The sequence below is a fragment of the Tiliqua scincoides genome, chromosome 4 (assembly GCF_035046505.1).
Source record: "Tiliqua scincoides isolate rTilSci1 chromosome 4, rTilSci1.hap2, whole genome shotgun sequence".
Classification (NCBI taxonomy): Eukaryota; Metazoa; Chordata; class Lepidosauria; order Squamata; family Scincidae; genus Tiliqua; species Tiliqua scincoides.
The window spans coordinates 9,068,605-9,092,640 of NC_089824.1; the positions used below are offsets into that span (position 1 = coordinate 9,068,605).

At 40.8% G+C, this 24,036-nt stretch overlaps 1 protein-coding gene across 5 annotated transcripts in view; it reads right to left on the reverse strand.

The window, feature by feature from the left end:
• The window catches only part of KHDRBS3 (KH RNA binding domain containing, signal transduction associated 3), a 101,091-nt gene that overhangs the window by 49,464 nt on the left and 27,591 nt on the right, over positions 1-24,036 (reverse strand). For all 5 annotated transcript variants that reach the window (XR_010794357.1, XR_010794358.1, XM_066625240.1 and 2 more), the window contains exons 2-3: positions 17,291-17,409; positions 6,631-6,747 (exon numbers count right to left, since the gene is read on the reverse strand). Coding sequence is in view for 3 of the 5 variants with exons in the window: in XM_066625240.1 (XP_066481337.1) it covers positions 6,631-6,747; positions 17,291-17,409 (236 nt within the window). In the remaining 2 variants the exon portion in view is untranslated. The remainder of the gene's footprint in view (positions 1-6,630; positions 6,748-17,290; positions 17,410-24,036) is intronic.

The following is a 24,036-nucleotide window of genomic DNA, read 5'->3' on the forward strand; positions in this document are numbered from 1 at the left end:
GGAGGCCACTTCACCCATTACAAACAGTGAATATGCACATGCACACACCCCTAATTAACCACATTTACTTACAGTGCACACAAAGTGAGGAACCATGACCATCGTGCATGCAATTTTGCATGAAAGCCAGAAGTGTGTTCTGATCCCCAAATTGACTGATTTCAAACATCAGGGAGGTCAGAAGAGGGGTCTGTGGCAAGCGCAACCCCTCCAGGTAAGTCCTGAGGCAAGCGCAACCCCTCCAGGTAAGGAGGAAAGCCCCTGGATTCCTGCGGCATCACAATGTCACTGCAGCATCATCGGGACACCACCCAAGCCCTGCCCCTGCAACTGCTTACCTGCAATCCCAAAGTCTGAGTAGGACTTTGGGAACAACTGATGTCGCCATGGGTACTACAGTATACCCTCTAATTCAGATATTTTCAAACTGGGGTGTTGACACCCCAGCCCTGTCTCTGACCTCTTAAGGGATTGGCAACCACTGCTCTAATCCATAACATGCAGAAAGGGATTTACACCTAGCCTCTCAGATTGAGATGGATATTGAGAAACTGTGGCATTTAGCAGATGCTAAAAAATATTTGACCAACCTCCTTGATCTTTACAGCAAACAAACAAATCCAAACAAATCAAACTTTTATATATATTTTACATGAATTGGAATATACTAAAACACGGAGCTAGGAATGTCATTAACCACTAAGGCTTCCTGCCTATTCTTATTTCCAAGCAGCATCCATTAGAACTACATATTTGTCAAGATGGCCAGTTTTCATTAAACATGAGGCATAGGGTCAGCATGAGGATTCTCCAGTTTGAAGAATCTAGCTGACTGGCATATAGTTCAATATGAAAATGCCATTAGACGTGGATTATAAATTGTATCAAAAATTGAATCAGTGGCCTCAGATGGCACAAGGATGTACAAACAAAGCTATGAAGCTACTTTGAAGCTATGAAGCTATACTTATACAGATACAGTTTCACAGACTCCCCCAGGAGCAGAGAAATACAATGCAAATGCAATACCACTGGCAGTTTGCATGACTAATAGGGACTAGAGCACAGTGTGATGGTTCACACTCAGTTTTTCATATTAATCAAACAGAACGTTACATGAGACCACATAGGTAGTGGGAACTTCTCCATCCTCTTATACAACACCAGAGCTCAGAATCATTCCACACAATTGATTTACAGAATTCAGACCCAGAAGACTTATGGTCATTCAGACTACAGACAAAATTCAGATAATTTTAAAATTGGGGGGGGGGGGGAAATTATGGAGAAAAACTCTACTATTAGTTATAAGTAAATGAAGTCTCCACATACACAAGCAATATGCTTCTTAAAACCTGGTGCTATGTAAAACATTATAAAGTGTAAAACAAACAAATGTATTAAAACAACCTACCAATTCAAACTGGTGCAGTCTGAATAATACAGCATCAAAACCAATGAAGAAAGCCAGTTGGTCCAAGGTTTACTGTAGGTTGGTTGACTGATGGCAAAATTCTATGCATGTCTACTCAGAAGTATGTTTCACTGTTTTCAAAGGGGATGGAAAGTGTGTGTAGGATTCCAGTCATAGACTCCAGATGAAACTGCCCATTGGGATTTTGTGCAACTTGTGTATATGGTCAAGTCACATCTTAAATGAAGGTTAGGTTCTAAAGTCACTGTGTAACGGGAAAATTGCATATAGTCAAAACTACCTTAAATCAGAAAAACGCATACCGTCTTTCAAAACTAAAACCACAGGAAATCACGCTGCTGCATACACTCAAGTGAGTGGACTGGTAGGCAGAATTGCGCACACTATTTAAATTCTCTCTCTCTCTCTCTCTCTCTCTGCTAAGCCTGTATACTTAAATTTGCACAAGTTAAAGGTGCATATGGTAAAACTTTACTGTACTTCAGGTTGCTAATATTTCTACTGACTTTCACTGCATCAGACTTTTGAACGTAGAATCAGTGAATCAATCACAAAATGTCAGACTTGGAAAGGATCTTGGAGGTCATCTAGTACAGCCCCCAAATAGATTGTTCCGTTTAGGCAGCTGCTACAACATCACTGACTGGCGACTGTCCAGCTCTGCCTGAAATCCTTCAGAGAGAGCCCATGAGGAAGAATGTCCCAGTGCCAGACAGCTCTTACAGTCAGGAAATTCTTCTCAATGTCTACCAAAACTACTTCCATGTAGTTTCAAACCACTGGTTCTAGTCCTGCCCTTGGGGTCTGCTTGGAGGGAAGGACTTCCTGCTCAAGTATTTTTGGGGGCTGCATTCATTGGATCAGGACCATTCTGGTGTCGTTGGATTCCTCTCAGCCTGCCCTTTCTGATGGACTAAGGCAAATTCTCCTACTCACGAGTAAACACATGGCATGGCTCAGTTTCACTTTTCATAGGGCTCCATACCAATAACTTTTTTTTAGAAAAAATAACTTTTGATAGAAAGCATACATTTCACTCTGGTTTTTTTTCCATTGCATTCTGCTGGAAATTCTGTATCCAGCAGTATATAACATGATGGTATTATTCCTAACCACTGCAATTTTAGCTTGTCACCCCCCCCATGCACATCACCACCACCACCCGCACATCACCCGGTGCAGCCTACACCACTTGCACCCCCCTAGTGACGCCACTGGATATCCCCTGGATAAGATAGTAGTTGGATAGATAGTTGGATAGCCACTGGATAGATAGTAGTTGGAGAACTTTCTCTTCTATCTTATTGCCCTATTAACTAGCCAGCATGTTGCTGTTCTGAGTTGGTCAACCAGGTTCTGGTGGATAACTGGCTCAGGTTGCATTATGCCAGATTCCTCCTGGTATCCACCAGAATCCATGTAGCTCTTGCTCTCACTGGTCACATTTCTCCAGGTTTCATTTCCTGACCCACCACTACCCTCCCTCAAAAAGACCAGTGCTTTTTTTTTTTTCAAATCGGAAGTCAGAAGTGAAATCATAACTTTCAGTTTTGGTTCTACTTTTCACTTTCATAACAGCACTGATTCTCATTTGTCATGTGCTTTGATTCTGTTTCAGCTCTTCTGCCTCAGTTCCTCCCTTTCAACCCATTTTTTGTGGTCCTTGTTCTTCTCCACTGTTGCTCAGCAACTGAAGATGCAAGCAGAGATAACAGGCAGAGGCTGCTGACTCTCATGGAATGCATATAGTCAGGCACAGAGGAGCTTGATACAAAGATGGTAAGCTGAAGTGAGGGGGCATGAGCACAGTGTAAGCATATCAGTGATCTCCACCTAGTTGTCCCACCCTTCAGACAAGAGAGAGGAAACAAGCAATAAGTTGGGAGGGGGAATGACACTGGCAATTACAGAAAACAGTGTCAGGTCACAGCAGCTGGGTGGACCTGTTCACTTATTTTATTAAGCATCTGATCAATGATCTCATTGGTCAGAACGCTGACAGGCAGGATTTACTTCTTCCTGAGCAAATGGGTAGAATACTGCTAATATATTTTCCCTTATACCTGTGAAGATGGCTAATGAGTGAAGAAATCAATATGAAAGTTGAAATTTAGGGAAAGGAGTGAGTATGTTCCAGAAGGGGCAGGAATAGCAACCCTCTTCCCCAGCTGAAGGCTTTTGTCACACCACAGGAACTAGACCCTTGGAAAAGTCACATTTGGTTTTGAAGCTTATCTAGGAAAAGTCACATTTAATTTTGAAGCACCACTGCAACATGTTAAGGTACTTACAATAATGATGCTGGTTCTATTTACCAAGCTTTAATACTATTCTCCTGCTTATTAATACCCTCATACTGTCTTCTGACTAGGTCTACAAATAGAAGTTTGACTGACTTTTTAAAAAGCTCTTGCATGTTTGCTCTTGGTGTGTTGTAATTATAAGTTACTTAGAAATGACAATCAGTACCAGCTTATTGCCGCTAATCTTTTTCTTGTAAAATTTAGAGCATTCAGGCTGCCTAAATTGGATGGAAAAGCAAAGCAATCTGATTAGTTGATTAGAAAATCCAGAGCAAGGGGAATTAACACACCATAATTAGCTGCCTGGAACTTGTCAAAGCTGGTAATAAAAATAACATACACACAATCGCACACTCTCTCACACACATTATATTTAAAGCCTCTCTCTTTATTACCCATTTGACTGTTTTTTTTTTTCCTATTTGTGACATAAAGCTGGAAAATGATTTGTATTTCAAGAGCCTCAGCAGCAGGTTGCCTTACTTGAGCGTAATGAAATAGAATTCTGAACGACAATGGTAACTCTTTCCTCATGAGTAATTTAGGGAGGTCCAGAGTCACAATGTGCAGGGCTCATAAGAAATCAATGTAGAATAGAGAAATAGCAGCCAGCAATCACAAAATCCTTCTTAACAGTGAGATCTGTTAGACTATAATAATATCCCTTGGGAAGCAGTACAAGCCCCAATCTCCTCAATAATTTAAGACAAAACAAAGCACAGGAAAAAAGATACTCTAGTGAACAACTCCGCAAAGCCCAGGATTATCTAAAAGCGGCATCTAGGATTCCAAGAGGAGGTGGATTTCAAAATATTAGAGTTACGCAATTAACACAATTTTGTTGTGGTGGCCAGGTAATGCAAGGAAGATTGAAAACCCTGAACACTTGTTTATACAATGGATAAGCAAAAAGATCATTGAAATACATTTCGGTTGAAAGGTTCAGCAAAACTGAGGGGATTTCACCATCCCAGTCTGCACTGTGACAAAACAGCAATAGATATAAAGACCTTTTCAAACACTGCTATGCTCAGGATTTTCAATCAAACCAACGGGGAACTCTCCTCTCATACACATATAAATGTAGGATTTAACACGATCAAGAGCTTAGACAGCTTCATCCACTAATTATTGAATTGGCAACTCACTATGCTCTTAACACACACACAAATCTACTTCTACAGGTATAAATCATTAACAAATTAAGTCAAAGGGATACACAAAATTGTGTGCATTCCATGATTCAGCAATTCTGCCATGAAAGTCCCAAATAGATTACCCAGAGGTTCTCAGTTTTCATCTTTAACAAAAAAAAAGTTGGTTCTTAAGATTACGCACATTCCAAAGCATGCATTTTGGAAGGGGTGGGAATCATTCTAGCATCTGGTATGTGACCACTCCCATCTCTAAGGCTGGAGGAAGAATTGGGAATTGTTTTCTGGAAAGGTGGCAACCACCCCAGTTTAGAAAGAACTTATGCCACCCTTTTATTTAAGCCCCCAAATCTACTCAAGAGCTGACAAGCCTTTCTGGAGGAGCATTTGTCCTTTAAAAGTGGCAATCAGCAGAAGCCAGTCACTGAGAAAGTTATTGACATGTTGTGCTGCCAAATCTGATGCTGCCATCTGATGCTAACATTGCCAAATGTTATTTAAAAGATAAGCCCCTCACAGCAGTACTCACCAGGTCTAAGCTAAAGGTTGCCAAAGAAGGCCAAATGAGCGAGAAGAGACAGGACTGACTTAAAAGCTCATCCTTCCTGTGTGAAGGTGGAAGGCTTGTATTACTGAATAGTTTCGCAGACCTGTGTGAAAACTCTTCAATATTTTCCTAATTGTTCCATGAAACAGTGTAATTTGTATCCCCATTCATATTCAAACATATTTAATATCAGACCCTTGAAACTGCACCAATGTGATCCAGAATTACAGAGAGCACAGATTTACATTCAGCTGCCAAACCCCAGAGAGGACTGTGTATGTCAAGTAAGTTCACTGAAGAAGAAATGTAGCGGGACACTTTGTTTTGCCCAAGATTATTTTAAATATATATTTGGGAGGGGAGAGGCTTTTGGAGAGGCTGTTTCTGGGAGAGAAAAACTGCCATGTATGCACAATACTTAGTTCCTGTTTGCAGCAAGTACAGGGAAATTTCAATATTTTGATACTTTTTGTTTTAATACAGGAAAAGTTTGCTTCTTTCTCCTTCTAAGTATTTAAAATGAGGCAACCATCTAAACATCCTTTGCTTCCATATTTCATTTTCTGCAATCAAAACAGTTGTTTTGGCTTTTTGACATAAACTTTACCCAGTGAATACCTGCTTGATTTGAATCTATGAGTCACAGTTCTACAGCAAATTGTACTAGTATTTTATTGTATTTATGCTACTGTCTTATGTGGGGCCTTAACAGGCCAAAAGACTGTATTCGAACTCAGGGATTGTGTGAAATGAAAAGCAGACCCTTAAAGTGCCTGACATAACATTACCATATTGCACTTTTCCCCAACCCCACCAGTAGAGGCCGCTGAATGAGAACAATCCACAGCACACTAATATTAAGCCATGTATCTTAAATTACAATGTGTTGCCAAGGGACAGCAAGGAAGCAGAGGAGACAACATGAGGCAGCCATGTGTCTTCCATCATTTCTAGTTCCAGCCAGCTCTCTGTATCCATAAAGAAAACTTGTCACTGGGGACTTCCTCTGAAGACAGGGATACACTATGGAAAGAGAACCAAAATGCATGCAGAATTGAAGAGGCAATGGGGTAAGATATACACCTTGATTTGTGTTTGCTTTTATTCTCCCCAGACTATACTAGGATCAGCAAAGAAAGGCACACACAGCAGTACACGGCACACTAATGATCTTCAGCTAGCAATTTTTACCTTTGCCTTGTCCCTCATGGATCCTTTTCCCAATATTGACATTTTTGTCAATGTCTCTTCTTGCAAGCGCTTCAGAGAATTGCCACGCGGGCCCAAAAGTTTCCCCACAAAGTTGAACTGAAAGACAAAATAAGCAACAAAGAAGGCAATAAAAAACTATCCATAGTGCTGAGGAGCTGAAGAGTGTCTTAAGTTTCTTGTCAGGTATGAAAAATGCTGCTGAAAACAGCATTTGGCTGTTTCTGCAAAAGAAAGAAATGTATCGGGTTGTAAATTTTACGACTACCAAAAAGAAAAAAGAAGAAAACATACAAAGAAGATAAGTTAGCACCATTTTTGTGGTTATTCCATACTGAACTATATCTGCATTAAAAAGTTGTGGAATAGCAGACAGCCACATAAAACTTGGACATAATTTGGGGAAGGTGGATGTCATAACTGAGAAGTAATGACCTCATTCAAGACTGAAGTCCTAATCCAGAGAAAACTAGTCTCATAAAAATCCATTAGGCAAATAAAATTGAAGACAATGTTCCTCACCCCATGGTGTGAAGCTAGCTTCTTCCCTGTTTGTTGAACAGGTATACAAACTAGCCAAATCAAACACTGTACCAGCAGTCAGTCTTGCCCTTCCATTCTTCTCAAAACAAGATTTTGATCTTTTAATGTCCCGTCCCCTCCAAGGCCTCCATGCACATCTCTTATATACATTCAAAGCTTTAAAAAAGTTGTAATACTATTCTGGTGTGCTCCCAGGGGCATTTGGTGGGCTGCTGTGAGATACAGGAAGCTGAACTAGATGGGCCTATGGCCTGATCCAGTGGGGCTGTTCTTATGTTGATCAGAGATGGGTGATGGTAGGTAGGGCTGAGCCAGTGAGATACAAAGATAACAGCACCATCCAACAAGTGCCCTATGCAGGTGGATCTTACCCATTCCAGCTAAAATATTCATGATTATTTAAGAGTTTCCATCTGAGTGGCTATGCAAGTTTTTACAATGTAAAAAACAGTCTCTGCCTTGCCCCCTCAAGATGGCATATTTGTACATACTCTCAATTTCCATCATAAATAAAGGTCAAACCAAACATTATGTGGAAGATTTAAGATCATGAACCCCCATGTGTTGTTTTTTACTAGCAACAAATGGGGGAAGGAACATTCAAGGAAAATTGAATCCAAGCTGTAAATTGGGGAACTCCTATTCATAGAACCCTTCCTGCCCTGATTTTCCAATTTAAAACTCCCTCTCATTCATATACATAGTGCTTCTGTTTGCCCAAAAAAACAAGTACTCTACAAGCCTGACCACAGTCATTTAGACCTTAGATACAACCACAGTGTAGTATAACCGCAGTATGCTCTATCATTAAGAAGCATTCAGAAATGAAAGGTAGCTCAAAAATGTAGACTGTTAACTGTTAATTTTGTACAACACATAAATCTGGAGCTCCACCGTACAATAAGATCTTGGTTACAGTCTTTTTGTAATAGTCTATTGCAGGGGTGCCCAAACCATGGCCTGGGGGCCACTTGTGGCCTTCAGGGACTCCCAATCCAGCCCACAGGGATCACCCAGTCTCCAATGAGCCTCTGACCCTCCAGAGAGTTACTGGAACCCATGCCGGCCCGATGCAACTGCTCTCAGCATGAGGATGGCAGTTCGACCTCTTGTGTAAGCTATAGGATGAGGGATCCCTCCACTGCTAGCTGTGTCATGTCTGTGATTCAGCAATGGCAGAGAAGGAAAGGCTGGCCTTGCTTTGTGCAAGGCCTTTCATAGGCCTTGAGCTATTGCAAAACCTTCATTCATTCATATAAGTTCCAGCTCTAAAATATTTATTTATGTAAATTTATTCAAATTTGAGATGTAAATTAATTATTTTCCCGCCTCGGCCCCCAACACAGTGTCAGAGAGATGTGGCCCTCCTGTCAAAAAGTTTGGACACCCCTGGTCTACTGGAATAGACTAAAATAGACAAAAAGGGCTGGAGGTTCTTCATAATCAATCTTCAGCTAATTCTGCTAATCTTTTCATGTTAATGGTGGCTGCTGTATGTATATAGAAAATATAGCAGCCACCATTAACACGAAAAGATTAGCAAAATTAGCTGAAGATTTAATATGAAGAACCTCCAGCCCTTTTTGTCCATTTATAACTAGACATTTGTCAGTGGGATTCTGCTTCTACATAGCTGCAAGTATCTCAGTGTCATATACTATCCAATTTTCCAGCACTGTTTCAGCTGTATCAACAAGGCATGCACTGCATCCTGCAGTAGAACAGTCATGGGGGCCTCCTCTAAGTATGGGAGCATTTGTTCCCTTTCCTCAGGACTGCATTGCAGTTGCACTAGCACTAAGAAGTTGGATAGGATTGGGCCCTCAGTCGGTTTTCCCCAGTGGACCAATTTTCTAAAGTGGGAGTAGGTTCCCCCCATTTTATGTAACAGGAGGGCAAATACCACTGTTCTCATCTGATATTGGAAGCTAAGCAGGGTCAGGCCTGGTTAGTACTTGGATGGGAGACCGCCTGGGAATACTGGGTGCTGTAGGCTTATACCATAGTCTTTCAAGACTGAAGGTTGTTAATCACAATAGGGAAACTGAGGCACTGGAATTGTTTCCAGGGTATCCCACCCCCACTGTAAGTAAAAATGAAACTTTGGCACACTTTTTATGGTACAAGACTAAACTTCGTAATCCACTTGACTGAAGCCCTTCAGTAACAGGTAAATACCAGTAATCAGCTGTGGAACATACTGGTGCACAAATGTGCCCAATTTACAAACAGGAGTCAAAATTTGCAAATGGAAAAATAAGCACTCCTCAATATCAGCACCTTGGAGAGACTTAACTTGTTAGTGAAAACTTATCCTTCCAGTTATATACACATTTCTCTTGGTAGGAGAGGTTATTTCTACATTTGTCTTACTGAAAACTTGAATTTCCAGTGTCAGGGTGAGGATAGGTGCTGTTTCTGTTTTGAGTCTGGAAAACAGATGAGGCACCTGCAGTAGTAGCAGGCAAGTCGATGTAAAATATGAGTCTTTTTTCCCCCTCAAGTCACTTACAGAGCATTCAGAGGTCAGACAACCCCTTCTTGAGGTTTGTTTTACTGAAGAAGCTAACCACAAGGTGAGCAAAGGTAATTAACTGAGCTGCTACAACAGAAAGCTCAATGTAAAATCTTGCGTGAGGCCATGAGTATACTTTATGTAAGGATTTAAACGTCAGCACCATGGACAGCACTGCAAAAAAAAAAAAAGAGCTTAATTCATTTAGTCCACAGTGCTCATTTTTACTAGTTTTATGGAAATGTTTTGAATGTTTTCTGAAGACATTTTCCTCATGTTGGAGGAAAGATGAATCTGTTACACAAATGTATCTTTGGAAACAGTGCGGTAACAACTTCGGTAGAAAATGGGTTTTAAGTCACAGCAGGTTCTATTTGTTGATGGATCCAAAATAAACGAAGGTTGGTTTGTTAGCCTCTAATCAGAAAGTCTGAGCAAAGCAGTGTTCAGGTAACTAATCATGCCTAGTTTAGCTTGTGTCCTGGAGAGTCTGTCTTCCTGTTCCTAAAGTGGCTCCTGTAGCAATTTGCTCTTTGGTACAAGCATATTTAAGTTATGCATGGTGCAAAGAAAGTGGACAGAGATTTTTTTTCTCTCTCTCTCATATACCACTAGAAACTGATTGGCAGGTTTAAGACAGACAAAAGGAAGTACTTCTTCACACCATGCAGAGATAATCATTGAAACTTGCTGCTTAGAATGTTGTAATGATCATTGGCTTGGATGGCTTTTAGAAGAGAAATAGAAAAACCCATGCAGGACAAGTTTAGTCCAATTGCTTACATGCTACCTCTAAGTTCCTTGATTTATTCAATGCTCTCCAGCTACAGGAAAGAAGTGGTGGGAGAGGGTTGCTGCCTTTGCATCTTGCTTGCAGGCCTTCCAGCAGTTATCTGGTTTGTGACTGTACAAAACAGAATGCTGCACTAGATGGGCCTTTGATCTGTTCTTAAATTATGTTCCAAAACCTAATCCTTCCTTCCCTTAAACTTGTAAAACAGGTTTAGTGCTTTTTTTGAACAAGACTTTGATCACTGCAGACAGCAGTATAATGTTTGATGTAATCATAAGCTACTTTGGGAACCATTCTAGGCTGGAAAAATAGATAAGTTGTGCACCAGTCCAATAGGACTGCAATAAACGAGGCTTGAAATGTCTTACCACACTAGGATTAGCTCTAGCCTCTTTAAATTGCACCCCACATGCCTGTGATAGCAGGAGGGGGTCCATCAGATTTAATAGATTAAAAACCTGCAATAAAGCTAACTGACTTGACTCTTGAATTGTCACTCTTCATTTGGCTCATTTAGACACTGGGTAAGATTGGAGAGAAAATCTGAATTCTACAAGTCCTTGTTGAGAAAACTCTGCAAACAATATATACTAATCTCTAAAGATTACGGTGATTGGTATATTATTTGCAGAAGAGGTGAGCTCAGAAGACTAGCCCTGAGGAAGCACTGCTCCCTTATCACAAAACAATTTGAACATGCAGAATTAAGGGAACGTATTCCTTAACAGCTAAGAGACACTGTGGTCAATACTAATGCTGACAGATAACCGATTACCAATGAGAGTGAAAACTATAACTTAACATTAAAATTGAAAAATCACATGTCAGCCAATATATATGGAATTGTGACTGTGAGATATCCAACAGGCCGACAGCTCAACCAGGGCTGCCACAGTGGGGCCACACAGCCCATGCAGCATCCAGTGCTGGAATTGAGCAGGCCAAAGGTCTCTCCATGTAACACTCCAGCCTGCCCTATAGGGCTGCTTGGATCTGTACCAGCAAAATCTCTATGCAAGGGGTTTTTCAGCCCAGAAGGAGGGTTAAGATATGGCAGAGAACTCTTCCACCAACTTTGCCTAGGCCTGTAATTCCCCTTCCCTATCTGCCGCCACCCAGAAACACCTTCTTCCACCTCTGTTTCACCCTCCCCTACCCCTGCACTACTCTGCACTGTACTTACCAGGGCTTGTCAGCCTGGATTCAGCACCAGTGTGATAGCTCAAGCCTTCCTGCTGATGCTTTGCAGGATGTTTGCAACAGCTAGAGCCAGTGATGCACAACAGGATTGGGCCATGAGATGGTTGATGTCACCTACTGTCAAGGTTACCACTTCAGTCTTAATACATTTGGTGTAAACTGCTGGCCATTAAGTTCTTCTCCCTATAATGTTTTTATTCTTTGCCTGAGAGTTCCAGGTCCTGAAAGGTACTGACCTCAGCACTCAGATAGCACACCAGCAACTACAGTTCACTGAGTGGTCATCTGCACAGGCATATGTCATTTTTGGAGTTTTACACATGAGCAGAGTCTACCTTGGAAGTTTCTAGATCTTTGCCCAATATTCTTTCCCTGCACTTGAACAGGAAAGTTCTACGCATGGTGCTTTATGAACAGAAAAGATCCCAAATCCTTCAATTTCTTTGAGGTCTTCTTCCTGGTTCTTTTCAAATTTTCTACTTGGAAAGAACTCCGCCTATTGGAGCTATTCCTTGGACTTGAAACCAGAGCTGCAGAAGAAATGGTTGGGTGGCTCATACATTTGCACAGATGACCACTAAACAGGTAAGTAAGCCTAAGTCTTTGGCTTAGAAAAGTGGTATAGAAATCTTAAATCTTCCTCTGGTGCAGTCACATGTAGCTTGCTTTAGTTCATTACCTGAAGATGGTGTGGTGGTCATAGCATAGTATTCAAAAGTATAGTAGACCATATTACTGCATTGTATAGTTCAAAGAAAGATACCAGTCTTGTGGTGGAGGATGAAACTGTTCTGATGCAGTGCCTATCAGTGATAGCTTCCCTATGCCTCAGAACATCCCTGCACCTCAAGAAACCTTTGGTCACCTTCAGTATGTGTGGATTTAGTATCCAGAGGATCCAGGAATGGAACCCCATGGATACAAGGTCCACCTGTACTACAGACCTTCAAAAACTGTAGAAGGACTTGATTTGAAAATGGCCAGCAGTTCTAAAAAGCTGATGCAGGATTTCCTTTTGATGTTGTGACCACACTAACTTAGAGCACTTCCATGTACTTCCCATTCCTGCAAACAGCAAGTCTTGATCAGCACATCATGATGAAAAGGTACACCCTTCAAAAAGGATAGTCAGTCAAGTCTACCACTTTGGGAAATGTAAAACTTGACCTTGCATTGAGAATGTTTCCCAAGATCTGAACCCTGTCAGGAACCATCTTTGTAAGGGCCTAACATATACATGTACCAGTGCAATGACTGCTGTGATAGATACCATGTGGCCCAGAAGCCACTGGATCTGCAATCAAGTTAAGATAGTGATGTTTGGCATTCCATTAGGATGTCTACTATAGTCGACCTCTGATTGCAGGAGTTGGGTGCAACAGTGCATAGAATCCATTAGGACTTCAATGGTGAACATTCATTTGTCTGATGTAGATGCCAAAATATGTACTAGTAATCTAACTACACATGATGGAAAGTTTGACCCTGCTCACCATGTGACACAGGGCAATCCAACCTACCAACTACTCTACTGCAAATGTTGTATTTATAATAGTCTCTGAAAATATAAGAGACCAGACAATTGTTTCATTTGAGGGATAAGCATGCACAATGGTGCTTTGATGGCAGTCAAGAAACATTTCAGTGATCCTCCAACAACTGCAACATAGAGGACTGAAGTTACATAGGAGCCTTCAAGGGAAGGCAGCAAAACTAATTTACTAGGGAGAGAGAACATCACTGGAAGATTTGTGGAATATTCCATGACATGCAGTGTGGGATTGCACAGGAGTTGTACAAAAAGAGTTAAGCCTCTTGCAGTCCAAATTCTGGGCAGGAAGTGATATTGCCAGTTTCTCTGGAATGAGATGAGCCATTTCTGCCCAATGTTGAGTTAAAGAAATAGTGGATGGTGGAGACATGGAGTTAAAGAATCAAAGAGAAAGCAAGACTAGATTGGACAATACAAGGCACCATTACTATTGATAGGCAGAGTACACTCAGTCCTCTCAACTTACTCAGATTTCCCTTCTTTATTACACCTGACCAACTTTACCCCTTGATTAACAAAACCCATCTACAACTAGCTTTCTATTTGATCAAGATTGTCAGCCAAATGAAAAGCTATAAAGTGAGGAAGGTGAATTCAGGAACAAATGTGGAGACGTTAAGGCAGATCCTACAGACTGCTTCTCATGTTTTAATTTAATTAATGGCCAGTCTACAGTTATATCTGCATAAGTTCTTAGTTGCCATGATGTTTCCATGGAGTTAAATTATAGAAAAATAAATTTCATTGCTACGAGTAAGCTTTAATTACCAGGATTCTCCAAGTAACTGCTATTACTATTAAGCCAGAATTTTGCTCTGTGTGTGTATATGCAGCATCAGACAATTAGTAAAAACACTTTAAAAAAATCAGACATCAATAATGCCTTGTCAACAATTCTCTCATTTTATTAAAAACATAGTTTAAAATTGTGCTCCATAGTTATTGCATAAAGATCTTCTTTTCAGTTTAATGGAACAGTGGTCAATATATGTCAAAGCCTGGCATGATTTAATGATTACAAGGCTTATTTCGCAGTAACAGAGCAATCTGAAATACACAGCCAGGTATGCTATTAAGGGAAAGCAATAAATAAATCTACAGTGCATTCCTAAATGAGGGATTATTCATTTACAGTAAGCAACGCATAAAATCTATTCCACAATGTCAAGTAGCTACTTGCAGATATAAATCTGAAGGCATTTCATATAGGCCCAAAATATCAATTAGGAAGTATTAAATTTTAGTTCTGTTCCTAGATGCAAGCAATTTTGGAATGTCAAGAACTCTTCATTTTTTAGAACATACCCAGTAATAATGAGGCTCTTCCCACATAATTATAACCAAATAGTGTTTACAATCTAAAACAGCCATTTTCAACCACTGTGCCATAACACACTGGTGTGCTGTGAACAGTCTGCAGGTGTGCCATGGGAGTTTGGGGGAGAGTCATTGGGAATGTGAGCCCCCCCACCAACAGCATGGTGTGCCTTGTTAATTGTCAAAAGTTAATGGCGTGCCTTGATAGTTTTAGTACCTTATCAGTGTGCCTTGAGATGAAAGGCTTAAAATCACTGACCTAAAATAGATTCCAATGCATAATTGCAGCTGTTGAACATGCCTTCCCCTGGTATCAATGATGATACCCCTGTTCATTTGACTCTTATTACTAGGAGGCATCAGATGGCAGAGAAACTGGTTTACTTGCAAAAACAGAATCCAAACATGCTTGCCCTAAAATGAAGAGCAGCTTTCATTTCATTAACATATTCATTCCTTCAGGTGTCAATAGCATTCATAACAACTAAAACCAAAGAGGCCAGAAATAAGTTTCCAGTGGTGTCCAACAACAACATGTCTATTGATACAGACTAGTAATAAGTACAACATTATTAACAGTGTATATACACACACTGCTTTTCAACAGAAAGTTCACAAAGTGGTTTACAGAGAAAATCAAACTAATGGCTCATGTAAAAACATATGTAAAAAACATAACACAGATAACAGGCAACATTCCACAGGCTTAAACTGGTTTAGCAGATAACTGGGAATTGTAGTATTGTGATTTGGCTGAGCATAACTGTCATTACCATCAAACTACAAGTCCTAGAATTCTTTGGAGAAACCCTAATGCTTAAAATGATTTGACCACAGTTTTAAGTTCACAACATAGATACTCCTTCAGTTATGTGGCTGCCTTACTCTCAATCATATATGAACGTGTCATACAGCAATAATCTCTGGTCCCAATGCAGATCCTTAGGAAATCCTGTTTTGCCCTCCTTCCATTCTGAAATTCAATTTACTCCAGGTTTGAGAGCTAACATCTGCAGAATACATTCGCCATAACTTTGCATATGCTAAGGAATTCAAGGCATGACCAGAGAGAAATTTGGAGAAGTTTAGGGAAGTCACATGATCATGCAGAATTATTCCTAAATTAAGCTCTTGAGCCCTACAAAAATTGCTTCATTTTTTCCCATGGAGAGCTGTTTTGGATGTTCTTCGAGCCCTGAGAAAGATCAGGGACAGGCCTTGGGGCTCACACTTTCTCCAGCTTCATGCTACCTCTCACCATAGAAAGACAACATGCATCATCAGGAGACACTGGTGCGACTTGTAAGGTGGATTTCATTTGATTCTAAGTAACTTCAGACCTCAGCCCAGTTTATCCTCTGGAGCAATCCAGGGATAAAACTGGAAAAAACTTCTCATGATCTAAAATAGTTTTAGGCTGCACTTCAAACTTACTAGAAAACAAGCCCCAATGAATGTAGTATGATTTACTTCTCAGTAAACATACATAGCAACTCTACTGATAGTTGCACTATGAATACAGCTGCCCTGAACAACAATATCATAGCAAGAATTTTAGCAACCATTCTCTTAGGTTCCAGTTCAGATGCAAATGCTTGCTTAAAGGGGCTGCCACAATCACAGATCTAGACCCCAAGGAGAACCAGTTCAGCCAGTATTTGCATGAGATTCTAGACAGGTGCTAAGGCCACCACTGACCCCACATCCTCTCATAAACTCATTAGGATTGTCAAGCACCTGCTCTGGCCCTTAGCAGTGATGTTTAGAAAAAAGTCACTTAGTTTTCTACAATCATTGATCCTCAGACCACTTTAGTACATATTCAGATTCAAATAGCAAATGATCTTCAGTTCATGATGAAAACCTGATCGAGGCACTCCCATACCTTTATAAATTTAATAAGAACAACAGAATTAACCAAGGACAGCATACTGTCCTCTTTATGAAGGTTAACCTAAGCAAGTTAATCTATTTAGCTACAATATTTATTAGGTTACACTAATACATTTGCAATAGCCTAGGGCTAGAGTTGCCAGATTTCCAAGTCAGGTTTGTTTTCATCAAGATTAGATTTAAAGAACTGCTGAAATGTCACAGCTGCTTTCTGAACTTGTAGAAGATGATATATTTTGCATCTCAATACTAAGTGTGCATCTGACTGTATCAGTTTAGTAAAATATGCGAAAAGGGAGGCCACTGTATCCACGGATCCTATTGTGCATTGGGTCCGCAGGACACCGCCACATGCATGCATGTGCTACCTCTGCAGGCAAGAGGAGTTTGGGGCCCCCGGCTTCTCTTTATTTCCTGAGACCTCTGTGAGGCTCTGAAAAGCCTCCAGACCCAACCAGGGGGTTGGGGCATCCCCAGTTATCCTCAGTCTTGCTTAACCACAGGGGGTCCTGAAATAGAACCCCCATGGATACCAGCACACACTTGTATTTGAGTCTGTCTCCACTATTTAAATAAGCTTGCTAGGCTACTGATGTTTAAGGCAGCAGAACAGCCACATGTCTGAGAGTTAAGTTTAAATTGCAAGGGTTAGTACCAGCAAAATGAAATGAATCCGATTCCTTTAGAAAGACATCAAGAATTTCTCAGACACATTGCTAAAGGAATCTAACACAGTTCATGATATAATTCACAATGACCAAACCCACTGAATCAACCAAGATATGCACAACAACCATTTCCAATTCAAAATTAGAGAACTTCAACTTACCTTGGGAAATTGTTTGACTGGAATTAATACTTTTTGTCCCAGTTTCATATTTTTATTAATCACAACATCAATATATTTTTCTTCTTCCTTTTCTTCTCCTTTTTGAAATTTCTCAATTTCTGTAACAAAACACATAATTTGTTTTGAAATTAGTTTCCCGAATCATTTCAAACCAATGTTCTCATACAACACAGTAATGGTTCTCAGGATTTTTACTTGCATTGCCTGAACACAGAAAACCGAAAGCAAAGTATAGCCAGTGTATACCTGCTTTTACCAGAACTTGCAGTTGCTAATCCTCACATTCACATGTTTTTTAAAAATATAATAGCAGAATTGGGGGAAGGGCTGACATTAAGTCTCTGTACTGTGTGTTCTTTATCCTCTATTCATGTTATTTTCTAGAGACAACAGTTTCCTGTGATTGCAAATAAGAATATGCCTAACTAGAAAGTACATCACCATCACAAACTGGAAAGATTGTCAACATACTCTTAAAGAAGAAAACACAGTTGCTTGAAACTGAGTGAGAACAGTGAACAGGAAAAATGCTCCCAGATAACTAGTTTTTTAACTTTACCTTGTGTGCTGCATCATCAACAGAATATATATGTACTTTATATATTCTTAGTCTGGCTATGTTTTAAAACTTTCTGAAATACAGGCATTACTACAAGCTTATGTTTTTGATCAGATTAGTTTCTGCAAGCCTGATCCAAGGCAACATGTAATACCCAACACCTGACTCAGGCAGACAAGAGGTTCTTTCTTCCTGGGGCGCTCTACCTAGTCACCTCTAGATTAAAAGGAACCAACACATAATAGATTCAGGAAAATCTTGGCTACAAATAAACTTACTCTCCTCACACCTGCATAAACCCTTTTGGTAGTCCCCACCATGAGCTCTCAGAAGGGCAGATTTGTCACAACATTTTAAAGTGGACTAGACACATTCATGACAATTGAACATAAAAGCCTTGCTGGATCAGGCCAAAGGCCCATCTAGTCCAGCTTCTTGTATCTCAATGGCCCACCAGATGCCACTTTTGAAGTCTTAACTGACTCACAGCAGGGTAGAATTGTGAAATTAAAAACTAGAGCACAGATCAAAGATACTGATTTGCCTACATAACAAGCACTCATTCCTGGAAAGGGAACAAACTTAACTAGAAAATGATACCCATTCCTAGATTGAACCTTGCATCTGTTATATACGCCTGTGTACAGAGATTCCATTTAGTTACAACCATAATCTAAGCGGTTTTCCTGACTAAGGTAGGGGGTTGGACTAATGACCTATTACGACCCTTCCAACGCTATGATTCTATGACCACTGATGAAATACATCCCTACAATAGAGACATGTCTTTCTTCTAAGAAGTCACCTAAACCAGAAGCTTCAGACATTACACACACAGCTACAGACAATTCTAGCATTGTGAATTCTAAGTGTGTTAAGTGACATGTTCGTGAAGTACTTCCTTTGTCTGACCACTTTAACAGCAAGACATTCAGTACCTTGACTTTAATGAGAATGGCCCTCATTCAGGACTCTATACATACATTCCCAAAAGGAAATGAAAGTTACCAACATTAGAACCTTCACCATTTCAGGTTAGAAAAAGGATTTCTTGTTTTCTTGAATACTACAAGTCAATTATTCTCAGATAGCTTTTCCCAGTTTAACGACTAAACCTGAACATAGTCTTCCTAAGTATCTCATTAATGACACTGACACAGTGAATATTCATTACCACATAGAGTATATTTAGCCATCATTTGTTCTGCTTTCTCCCAAATCTTTGTTAAATTCAAAGTGCCTCTTTAGTCTCTGGATATGTCAAGTTCCACAAAAGTATCAATATGAAATAAACCTACTCTGTACTAGTGGCAGTACATTGGCATTAAGCACATTCACAATAAGCATTTATATAACATGTATACTTCATGCTACTTCATGCATACACAGCATTTTGCAAGCATTGCCTCAATAACCCTGATAACTCAAAAGCAGATCAGTTATTCCCATATAGCAGGTTGATACAGGGGTGGCCTTAAGTGCTGAGGCTTAAGAGTGCCCTAAGCCACCATGCATTTTATTGGCTACTCATTTGAAGAAAACATTTAATTGGCACACTAGTAGCAAGACCATTGTTCAAAGTCAAGTGAGTATGGTACTGCCAATTCCTATAAGTGTTACGATTTTACCAACTCTGTACTTTAACATAACCAAAATAGCCCCAGTCTCTCTCCCATACACACAGAAATACAAAAAGCAACAAAATATACCTAGTGTTCTGTTCATTAAGCTTTGTTACAGAACCACCCAAGTGGAATCCATTTCTAAAAACGCGGAACTATTAATGGATACCTTACAGCTGATAACATATGTTATTTAAGAAGGAGCTTATTTTTACTTGCTAGGCCAGTGATTTCCCCTGGCCAGTGATTTTTACTTGTTAGGCCAGTGATTTCCCGTGGCTCATAGTTCAGCTCAAACAAGTTCTCCATGTTTTTGAGATTGGCTACCTCCCACAAATCATTTTCTGGTTTTCTTGAGTGGTTCAGCACACTGGAAGAGGCATCAGCTCAGAGGGCAGAGCACCTGCTTTGAATGCTGAAGGTCTCAGGATCTCTCAGCCTTTCCAGTGGAGAAAGAGGAAAAAACAGTCTGTGGAGACCAGTACTAAGCTAGATGAATTAATGGTCCAACTCAGTATAAGATAGGTTTGTTTATGCAAATTATGGCTGCAGCTGACCAAGTACTAAGATGAGCTGGCAGATGCCCACTCTACTGCTAGAGAGAAATCAGCAGGAGGGGGAGGAAAGGCAAGCAGTTCCCCGGCTAGAGCTCTATGACACCCTGAAACTGGTTTTGCACAAGCACAGAACCAGTTGGAAAGACCATACAAGAAACAAAAATAAATGCTTAATACCATAGGCCAGCTGGGGAGCCAAACAACGGGGACCCATTTGTAAAAAAAACAAAAAACCATGCAAATTAACATGTCACAAAGTTTTATTCTAATCTGGCTATGCAACTCTACCCCAAGGTCTCCAACTCTGGATTTGACAACAAAAACTTCTTGCAGCCATGAATGACAAGTTTGAAGTCTGGCTTTCACAAGGTGCACAGAATTCCACTACTTTATAATGATACTGAACATTTGTATATTACTTTCTATGCAAAGTATTTCAGGTGCATCATCTTGATGCTATTCTTTAAATATCCCAGCAATGTAAGCATTCTCTATATTGCAGCTGGAACACTCCAGCTGAGGAAGAACGACTAGGCAACTAGTGAATATGACAGAGGTAAGATTCCAACCAGGGAAATCTGATTCACTACACCATCTCTTACTCACCACATTACACCAACCCTTTAAATAGAAATTCTAAATGGAGAGGACTGTAACAGAGCACCTTGGGGCTCATGCATGACCTTGGAGCTACAAGCTGCCCACTCTTACCTGGATGAGAGATTCTAGAGAGTGTGGACTCACATTGATGACCACAATATAAATACCAGAGGTGGCATTTTGCCTTTCTTACTTTTGCTTGTTTAGGTGACCATGAGCACCATATATTAACATAAAAGTTCTTGAATTCACTGGAGTTCCATTTCTAGTATATAGTATGTTAACATAATTGGGGATGCAAGCCAAACCAATGAGAAAATCCAATCACATTTTCAAGGTCAAATGAGTAGGAGGATTTGCCTTCTGTAAATCCCTAGATTACATTCTCTACTACTTGGCTTTGTGTACCACTGTAGTCTCCTAGCTCAGAAATAATAGATAAGCATGTGATTAAGATTTCTGATAATACTAAGGATTAAAATCCCATGTTCCCAGATCATGGACAGGGTGTTTAATGGTCCAGGAACTCATGTCAGTGGAGGAATTACAGTATTTTATTCAGAGCAGAGTAGACTAAGCAAGGATTGTTTCCCCGTGAACCCACATGACAGAACATAATGTCATTGAGTGCATTAGATAATGGAAAAGTAGATTCATTTTACTTTAATCTCAAAGTAGAATTAATCTTCCTGTGAGAGGACTACTATGTCAGCCATGTTATTTCTATTAATGTTCTGGGCAACAAAAGTGTTCAGGCAATATTAAAGTGATGCACAAGGGAGGAGGTGCAGTTTGCTACTATAATTACCTCCATCAATACCCAAAGGCAAATAATCTCATAGACCTGGGAAGGAACTGCCAATGAACATGTGAATTTTTCAGCAGTTGGCTTCAAATGTAATTTGCTCAAAACCGAACTCCACACTTATAATACAGTACTTGAATGATCCATACAAAGGTAGTGATCACAAAATTCAAAGACTTCTCAGCATTGTGCAGATAGTTTACTCCAAGATGAAAAGACACAAATGGAGAAAGACATATGGACTGTCCCTTAATCTGGGAAAGACGTTTCCAGGATTGAATAATTAAGTTTTGCTTTAGGAAGTCATTTTATTCACCATAACTTTGATATATTGCATCATCAGGAAGTAAATCTTTAGGTTAATGCTGCTTTAAATCACAAGGGTATGGTCTGTGGGAGTTGAATCAAACCCTAGTTCAGAGACCTTTTTCCAGCAAACTGGATTTGAGCACAAACCTTAATTTCAGAGACTACCCAACAACCAGCGAAGCTGGTATAATTCAGGCAAGGTGACCAAACAACCTGGTGCCAGTCAGAACTCATACAGCTGCATTTTGTATGAGCTAAGGTTCCAGGTAGCCTTCAAGGGCCACATAAAGGGAGTTACAGCAATCCATTCTTGACATACCCAGCATATTGATAACTATAGCCAGGTCTGACAGATCAAAAATAGCTGCAGTTGTCAGACCAGCATAAACTGTGGAAAGATCCTCTGGCCATTACATCCATGGCCAAACGTAGGTCCAAAATCCCTCTCAAACTCAGATGTGGTCCTTCATAGAGTGTGCAATCCCATCTAGAACATTCAAGATCACCTTGGACACTGATTCCCATACTAATTGTACCTCTACCTTGGAGTTAATTTCAAATTTTTTGCCCATGACTGGCTCCAGATAGCAATACTAACATGACAGATGTAATACAAGCCACTTTACCACTCAAACTTCAAGGATGCCATGAAGGAGCCTTATAAAACCCAGCCTAAGAGCATCAAACCGAGATGTATGTCTCACTGATGTGGAACTTGACTAGGCTTGTTTCTGCTCTGTATAATCCCCACCTACTGCCTCTGGAAAGTGACCTACTATCTACTATAGATTATACTTGTTCCTAATTTTCAACTGTGGTTTATAGAACCTAACCTCTGTTTGTCTTAGATTACATTATCTGCTTCTGGATCGCCTAATGTATAGTTGTTACAGCCTGCTGAAGTCAGCGGCTCTGGCTTCCTAAACCCAATTGCTTGTGGTCCAGTCCTCAGTGGAACAGGAATTTGCAACAAAAAAATGTCTGATATTTTCTAATCCAAAGACATCACCCATCCCAAACAGCACTGGCCCAAGACACTAAACAAATCTTGTTCTTTGTTTACATAGTAAACAAATCTACATGCAACTTAATTTTGTCACTCTCCACAATAGAAAGGGAACACTCAAACACCACAATGTCACTCCAAGTCAATCACACTTCCGCGAAATCATACTGTCCACCAAGGAAGCCACACCGATTGACAATCAAGTTCACATGCTGTTGCACAAATGGAGTAGACAACAGGTGGAAATCATAGGCAAGTAACAAGACACCCCCAATAAAGGAGTGGTTCTGCAGGTGGTGACCACAGACCACTTCGCAGTCCCTATGCTTTCTAGCTGTTTGGGTGACCTTTGAATGCTGGCGGTGCTGTCACTCTAGTGGTAGCATGAAGCTGAGTCTGCAACCCACACAAGTGGCTCAGGTAGTACAGCTCATCCAGGATGGAACATCAATGCGAGCTGTGGCAAGAAGGTTTGCTATGTCTGTCAGTGTGGTGTCCAGAGCATGGAGGCGCTACCAGGAGACAGGCCAGTACACCAGGAGATGTGGAGGAGGCTGTAGGAGGGCAACAACCCAGCATTAGGACCTCCGCCTTCGTGCCAGCAGGAACAGGAGGAGCACTGCCAGAGCCCTGCAAAATGACTTCTAGCAGGCCACAAATGTGCATGTGTCTGCTCAAATGGTCAGAAATAGACTCTATGAGGGTGGTATGAGGGCCCAACGTCCACAGGTGGGGGTTGTGCTGACAGCCCGACACCATGCAGGACGTTTGGCATTTGCCAGAGAACACCAAGATTGGCAACCTCGCCACTGGCGCCCTGTGCTCTTCACAGATGAAAGCAGGTTCACACTGAGCACATGTGACAGACGTGACAGAGTCTGGAGACGCCAGGGAGAACGTTCTGCTGCCTGCAACATCCTCCAGCATGACCGGTTTGGCAGTGGGTCAGTAATGGTGTGGGGAGGCATTTCTTTGGGGGGCCGCACAGCCCTCCATGTGCTCGCCAGAGGTAACCTGACTGCCATTAGGTACCGAGATGAGATCCTCAGACCCCTTGTGAGACCATATGCTGGCGCGGTTGGCCCTGGGTTCCTCCTAATGCAAGACAATGCTAGACCTCATGTGGCTGGAGTGTGTCAGCAGTTCCTGCAAGATGAAGGCATTGATGCTATGGACTGGCCCGCCCGTTCCCCAGACCTGAATCCAATTGAGCACATCTGGGACATCATGTCTCGCTCCATCCACCAGCGCCACATTGCACCACAGA